This window comes from Esox lucius, chromosome 15 (genome assembly GCF_011004845.1).
Source record: "Esox lucius isolate fEsoLuc1 chromosome 15, fEsoLuc1.pri, whole genome shotgun sequence".
Taxonomy (NCBI): Eukaryota; Metazoa; Chordata; class Actinopteri; order Esociformes; family Esocidae; genus Esox; species Esox lucius.
The window spans coordinates 10,662,064-10,669,436 of record NC_047583.1 but is presented as its reverse complement, the minus strand read 5'-3'; the positions used below and the strand labels follow the sequence as shown (position 1 = coordinate 10,669,436).

The window sequence follows — 7,373 nt, the reverse complement described above, 5'->3', positions numbered from 1 at the left end:
AAAAGTGTCATGATAGTCCCGGTTCTAAATTTTGTTGTTTTCCTGGTCAGGTTGGATGGAAGACATAACAGGAAGCTACAACCTGGGCTTTGTGGTTGCCGGGGCGTTAAATGTGTTAGCCTGTTTTGTCCTGGCCATCATCCCTTGGGCCAAGCGCACAACCACACAGTCAGGCAAGAGCATCATGAATGTCACAATCAACCGATCAACACAGGAGATCACACAGTGGGTGGACAACCTGCTTCCTTCATCAGAGGTAATACACCAGCTCATACACTCTCTGTGCTAACCAGGAGTCATGCTGTTTGGTATGAGGGTTAGCTGTCTATTCTCTATCTTGTTTACATTCGTGCTGCCAGTTTTTCATGACCATGTGAATTGACTATGAAAAGTTATTGGTCCTAAAATGTTCTATACATATACACATCATAATATTTCAAGATCACTTTTCCATTTCAAGGAGTCAACGATATCCAGATATGTGAACTACTTCTCTACGACTACGTTCCGTAGTACAGAGATTACGGAGAGCAGACCTCAGGTGGACAGTGCAGATAAACCTGTAGATGAAGTTGATTCTGGAAATGGACCGGCTGAAGCCACCAAACTGTAGCAAAACCACCATGTTGTATTGTTAAACAAAGAGGAGAAAATACAATAATATAATGCAGGTTTGGTTGTTGTTATTATATTCAAGACATCTACTTGAATTAAAATCAGTAATGAAAGTGCATGCTGTTGTGACAGGGAGTGTTACAGTAATTGTCCAGTAGATGGCACTTATGTGCCAATAAAACCATTGTTGTTGTTCAGCACTAAGGACCGCTATGCGTGCAGAAAAACACATTTCCAACTTTGTTCAGACAAAATATTTTACTTGCAGCACAGTTTTGACTGAAATACATGATCCAGCAGTTAGTTTTTTCATTTATATGCCATTTACAGCAATAAAGCTTTCAACCAACACTGTAATTTTAAGCCATTCATTACTGCAATTTTCTTAACCAACAGCCCCAGCAGAATACCTAACTCATAAATCTAAACACATCTGTCTCAATAGTTTCAACTGCCGATCTGAGATATTGTTGTAGCAAATGTGGCAATAGCATTTTGTTCATTAAACTGAATCAAATTCCACAGATGAACAAAATTCCATGTATGTATTATTGCAAAAAAGATTAAACAAATGTCTAATTTCTAAGGAAGAGCAATGAAATGGTTTTCTCCAATAGTCAAAGTAAATTATGGATTTGGCATACCTTAGCAGAATAGATAAACATTGAGCTGAAGTTGATAAAGATTGCTGCTTACTAAATGCAGTATGGGTGAGATAATTATGCAGGAAGTAAAACTGACAGGCCATGGCAACAACACCATGCTTAATCTAACAGGGGCAATGGGCCTAAATTATACAGACATCAAGTAGTTGGGATGCATTTGCACAGTTTCCCAAAACTACTGGCCTATAAATGCCAGTCACGGTCTTATGAGCCCATTTATACCTGTTTCCAACATGCGTCCGTTGTCCAGAACTTATTCACATTTTGAATGTTAGAATAATGTACAATCACATATTTAGACTGGCATAGATCATTAAAAGACACATTGTGAACTTAAGTGTAAACAGACAAGATTAGGTTAATACCAGGCCAATATATGAATAGAAAACATGTTAGAGAAAGTTATAAATGGGGCTACTGCTGGTGCATCAAATACTTAGCGTTCCTATTAGCAAGACAACAAGAAATGTCCCTGTCCTGCATAGGAGAAATTACTTTTCACTTAACAGTGTAGCAGCCAGAGTAGTGTCCTTTTTCACAGCAACATCGATACATTGTTGCTTATAAACTGGGTGGCATGAATCCTGAATGCTGATTGGCTGATACCCGTGGTAAATGTAAGCAATGAGGCACAAGAGGGTGTGGTACATGGCCAATACACCACCGCAGCGAGCAGAGTGCCTGGACACAGCACTTAGTCGTGGTGTTTTGGCAATATATCCCTTTTTTGGCAAACTCCTGAGGTGCCTTATTGCTCTTATAAACCGGTTACCAACTCAATAAGAGCAGTAAAAAGTGATGTGATGTCTTAACAGTGGTATATGGTCTAATTTACCATGGCTTTCAGCCAGTCAGCATTCAGGATTCAAACCACCCAATTTTTAAGAGACCGTATTCCATGGGTATGACATTGAATCACTTTTTGACCAATTTGATAGGAAAACATATATTGAAATAGAATGAATAGATAGGATAGAATTTACTTGAATGGGCATTTATGTTAAAATAATATTTCTATGCATCCTTTCCTTTTGAATACCAACCCCAGGAGCAGTAAAAAAGAAAAAATTGTTTTGCAGACACAAAATAAATCGTAATCTTGGTCTGCAAAACCAGCCCCAAAATGCAAGACGAGTGCTGACCTTGACACAGCTGGGAAGGCAGATTGTTAGTTCTGAATGAATAGGTGGATACTGGCTTAAAATGAATAATAAGTGCTTTGTGCTCTTCAACATTATTCATTGGGTGTCTTGAATGGTAGAATAACAATTGTAAAAGATATGAGATTTATTCCTACCAAATAATGGCCTTCTTACTGTTTAATCACTAGGCCTACTCTAGAAGCCTTGTGCTGTAACAGATACTTAGCTTGTTTTCTTTGCATAGGAACTGAGTGTACCAGCTGTGTCAGTAAGAACATCCTTCAACTTTTCCCTCATTCCCACTGTTCAAACCAGCCGACAATATTTAAAACAATATCCTAACTATCTGCAGTTACAAAAGTGCACAATTCCATCTAAACACATGCACAAATCATTTCATTATGTACAAACAAACGCATTTGTTTTTAACGTTGCACTCATCAACACGTAAAAGCAGTCCTTGTTTAAGGCTTGTCCTGCAGAGACTGTAACTCGACATGCATTGAAACACATTCCATTACAAGCAGGTAAACTGGACAGGGAGGGAAATTAAGCTGACATGTTGAAAATGCATCATATTTTAAAGGTCCACTATGTTCTATTGAGGGGCCTCTACAGTGTTGCAGGAGTGATACACGGTAATGTCACATGAACCTCTCTGTCTTTTCTGGCAGACGGAGGACAAAGGGGAACAGTATGCCCTTGGCTTCCAGGGGCGGCCTCAGAGGCTCCTCCACGAAGTAAGAGGCGTCATCCTCCACTACAAACTGCAGAGTCTGAGTCTTGTTCACACAATAGATGCGGTTTCCCATTACGGCACACCTGAACGGCAAAGGGCTGCCCTCTCGCTGCGACGCGCAGTCGTGCCACATTTTCACTATGGTGTTGTACTTGAACACAGTGACGCCCTGGTCGCGGCTGACGTCAAACCTGTAGATGAAGCTTTTCAGCGCCACCATATCGGAGGACTTCTTCCTGCTGTTGTTGTAGGGGCACTCTTGCCACTCATCCCGCTTGGCGTCATACCTGAGGAGACGGTAGAACAGAGACCCTCCGGAGACATAGAGCTCTCCGTTACAGGTGGTGGCTTCGTGGGCCACTGCAAAGGCCCCTTTGGGTAACTGGGCCACCGGGGTCCATCGGTCAGTCCGGGGATCATACTTCTCCACCGTGAACAAACACTCCCCCCCTATGGCGTACAAGTTACCCTCCATGGACACGAGCTTGAGCTGCGACCGTGCCTGGTTGAGCGGTCGAACCTCGCTCCAGCGGTTGTTGACAGGGTTGTAACAGAACACCCTGTCTGAGACCTTCCCCTTGTCTCCGTAACCCTTTATCCCCCCGGCCACAAACAGGTAGTTGTACATGGTGCAGACCCCGCAGCCCTTGGTGTTAATGTCGTCCGGCATCACAGTTAGAGGTCTCCAGTCATTGGCTGCCTCGTTGAAGTAGTAGATCATGTGGTTCTCCTCGAAGGACGCCACGGACAGAGGGCTCTGTGGTCGACTGTTGCACCGACTCTGAGGTTGGCTCCCGACGCGGTCAAATACGTCGTTGATCTCAGCGACCATCAGGGACATCTTCCCCTCCATTCTCTTCCTCAGGACCAGATCCCTCTCGGACCCCGTCAGGCGTCCATACACAGCGGGCTCACGGAGGATCTGGAGGAAGTTGTCGCTCATGAAGCGATAGGCTGTCTCCTTCAGTTCGTTGAGGCGTTGTTTTTTAGCGATACTTAAAATCTCGTAACAGTTCTCCACAGTCACCTGCTCCGACACGGCGTCCATCGCAGCCTGGACAGCACATGGGATCTGTAAGATCTTAGCGCCTGTAATCACCTCCACCACATTGTCCTTGTGCACGTTCATCCGGGAGGTGTAGATATAGTCAATCAGGATGGTCAGGGTCTTGTACTTCAGCCCTTTCACTTTCAGGATGTCTCTGGACTGACGCGCCTTGAAATAGTCACTCTTCCCTGCCAGGACAGATTTGTGTGCGCTGACTTTCTCGCCACAGACTTCAATCACTATATCCGGCTCCTCCTTCGGCGCTGTGAGTTTGACCCGGCCGTCTGCACTGCCGTCCCGGTGTCCTGCGCTTGCCTCGAGCCCGGGCTCCTCATACAGTGTGTAATCTGCGGAAGGGCTGTGGCTAAGCAGCTCTTGTATGGGTGGCTGGTTGCCCGCGGCGATACAATGAGTGCCAGGCGCGGCGGTGCCCTGCTCTGCGGAGGCGGTGACATTAGTGATGTGACACAGACTCTTCACTATGCCCTCTCTGCAGAGGGACGGGCATCCTTCCGCTTCCTCTCGAGCCTCTCCTTTGAAGTATAGAGAGGGACCCACGCAGTCGGGAACATTAGCCCTTGCCCCGTTCATGTCCCCACCGATACCATTTCTTCCATGCGTACAGTTGTGGTCCCTTCCAGCATCAAGCTTGGGTATTTGATATGTATCTGGTTGATGGGAGAGATCAGTAATGTTAAACTGGTCTGTGTTTGAAATGTATGATCCATCACCCTGTTGACGGTCAAAGTGATGATTCCCAATCACTGTCCCTCCATCCAATAAATACTCCTTTGTAACCGGCGGGCTCTGTCGGCAGAATCCCTGGTCGTCCAGTTCGAATCCCAAGTCTGGAGAATTAGCATTCCCGTGGTGCGTCCGTGGCAGGGGACAGACACCCCCGTCTTCACCTGCGGGGGAGGAGAGGTCCGAGCAGACAGGGTGGTGAAAGATGACATCGGCCTCCACCGTGTGAATCCCTCCTCCCTGCCTCTGTCTGTCATTCATCCTGTCTTTTCAGAGCTAGTGGTAGTCCAGAACCTCGGGGATCATAGTAAGGAGAATCTGATTCTTCTGGAATCACTCCACGTCTGGCAGGTCTTGTCCCTTCTACACTATAAACGTTAGGGTAGAAGTGAAAATATATCCTGAAACATGAAAGCCAAGCGTTTTTTTAAAGCAGGTTTCACAGAAATTAAAACATGTAGACATTTTTGCCTGTGCTATTTGGAAACGCTGAGGGGCGCCGATACTCCACAAGCAAGTGTTTGTGATAATCGCTGCCCAGTGGAAACCGAAATGTAGTGCGCATGCTCAGTGGCCACTGTTCTGAGTGACTGCGATAGCCTACTACAGTGGAATAGCCCTGAATTTGATGGAAGAGAAAATCCCTCCACATTCTCATTGAGCTCTAAATACAACAATAATTCGTAGAAACGGATTCATTAATCAATTCGTAATGACGTCAAGAAATATAAATTGAGAACGCTGTGCTCAATAAATTGTAACTCGTGCTATTATTCAAGACTAGGCTATATGTGCAATTTAGTTAATCATAAAAAATGGAAAAGCCTCTCGACAGATATAAAACATTCACACTATTAGCATGACTATTATCGTCGTCGCCTACTTACGTCTTTGTTGTGAAGCAGCCAACGCAGTTCAACAAACCGGTCTCATCAGTCTCATAAACACGCGCACAGCCCAGTTATGTAAGACAGCCCCAATTCAAAAAACTGGAGTATCTCGAAAAGACAAGACAACTGTCTGTTCTCTGAAATGTATAGGTAATGATGTTTATAAGTAGACGTCCTTAAATCCACGTCCATTCGAGACATATCACCTGTTAATTAAGCTTCAGGACACGGTCTTTTCACGAAAATCGATCTTTGTTATTGCTCCAAAAAATCAAGGGACATTCCACTGTAGCCTTCATCGACGTCCTATGAGAAAAAACGCTAACAGTCAATCCAGGACAGTCTTCCAGGCTACCACAACCAATGTCGTAAAGTCGTTTTACTTCTGCAGCTTTACAATGTCTCAACTGAATACTAAGCATCAAATGTTTGCTAATTCCCCCCAACAGGGTTTAAAAGAATGAGTGAAGTGTGCCCCGTCTCCGCAACAGAGTGTTTAGAATTTTACAGTACCCCTACAGTCAGTTATTGATCTAGACCACACCTCCTTTCAGTAACCCAACACACACTCATACACGCACACGGATATCCCGGTCAGCCGCGCTAGCAGACCGCACGCGCTGGAGGCGACCGGAGGTGTAGATGCGACATTCCTTCACAGGCGTGAAATTTGTTCCCAAGATGTCATGAGAGAAACCAAGCATTGTCATTGTATGAACACACTCTTAAGAAAAGGGGCTTTTAAACTCCATATCACTTTATTACGCCCCCGTCATGTAAAATCCAGTTAAATGGTAACCCCCAGCATTAATGATACGTTTTTGGAACGTTGAGTCACTTACCCCTTCGCCTAGTTCTCACCGTTTCTCATCCTCTGTTGTTACCGTTGAGTTGTTAGAAACTCACGGTTCCAGTGTGGCAGTGTGTGACTAAGACTACAAATTATGCAACGCCACCGTCCTTGACTACTTACGTGAAGTAATTGTTTTAGCAACAACAAAGCGAGTATATGTAAACACGTCAAGAAATGTAATCAACGTCAGAACGAGCGTGAGCAATTCGCCTTTTTCTTTGGCAGTAGCTACCTAGTTAGCTATACACTTGTTACATTTAAACTTTAAATAATGTTTTAAAGCCAGTAACAGTTGATACATTGTAAAATCATTGTCATAGTCTTTATAGGAAGAACTGCCAAGTGGATGGACCGAAAAGCTTTCTTCTGGCCAGTACAAAGGTGTACAAAAGAAAATCCCAACATAACGTTTCTTAACGTTAGACCCAAGGATACATCCAAATAAGGAAACGTGTTTCAACGTTTAGAAATACTTAAGAAACCACTGACCAAGATAGCCAACACACCCTATATTTAAGAAATATAGGTGTGGCACAGATGGAAAATAAAATAAACACATTTAGCTACTTCTCTGAGTAAGGTGTACTACAACTGAGTGGTAGTAGGCTACACCTAGCTATCTTAAAATCTCATCCTGGCAGGGGCCTAGAGTAGGAGGGACGGGGTCATGACCCCCA

General features: G+C 44.3%; 1 protein-coding gene across 4 annotated transcripts; it reads right to left on the bottom strand.

Annotated features, from left to right (window-relative positions):
* Positions 1-725: 725 nt before the first annotated feature.
* On the bottom strand, positions 726-6,844 carry LOC105015773 (kelch repeat and BTB domain-containing protein 11). Of its 4 annotated transcripts, none has more exons than XM_034297507.1 (2): positions 6,686-6,844; positions 726-5,354 (listed from the first exon to the last, which is right to left on the bottom strand). In XM_034297507.1, the coding sequence occupies exon 2, from the start codon at positions 5,212-5,214 to the stop codon at positions 3,067-3,069; it is 2,148 nt and encodes a 715-aa protein (XP_034153398.1). In that variant the 5' UTR covers positions 5,215-5,354; positions 6,686-6,844; the 3' UTR covers positions 726-3,066. The 4 variants fall into 4 exon arrangements, with proteins under 4 accessions (XP_034153398.1, XP_010877471.3, XP_010877467.3 ...); XM_010879169.4 differs by having other exon boundaries at positions 726-5,321; XM_010879165.4 differs by lacking the exon at positions 6,686-6,844 and adding an exon at positions 5,841-6,622.
* Between the last annotated feature and the right edge of the window lie 529 nt (positions 6,845-7,373).

Excerpts from the sequence above, each read along its gene's own strand:
- LOC105015773 (XM_034297507.1), bottom strand. The coding sequence starts at position 5,214 with ATGAATGACAGACAGAGGCAGGGAGGAGGGATTCACACGGTGGAGGCC.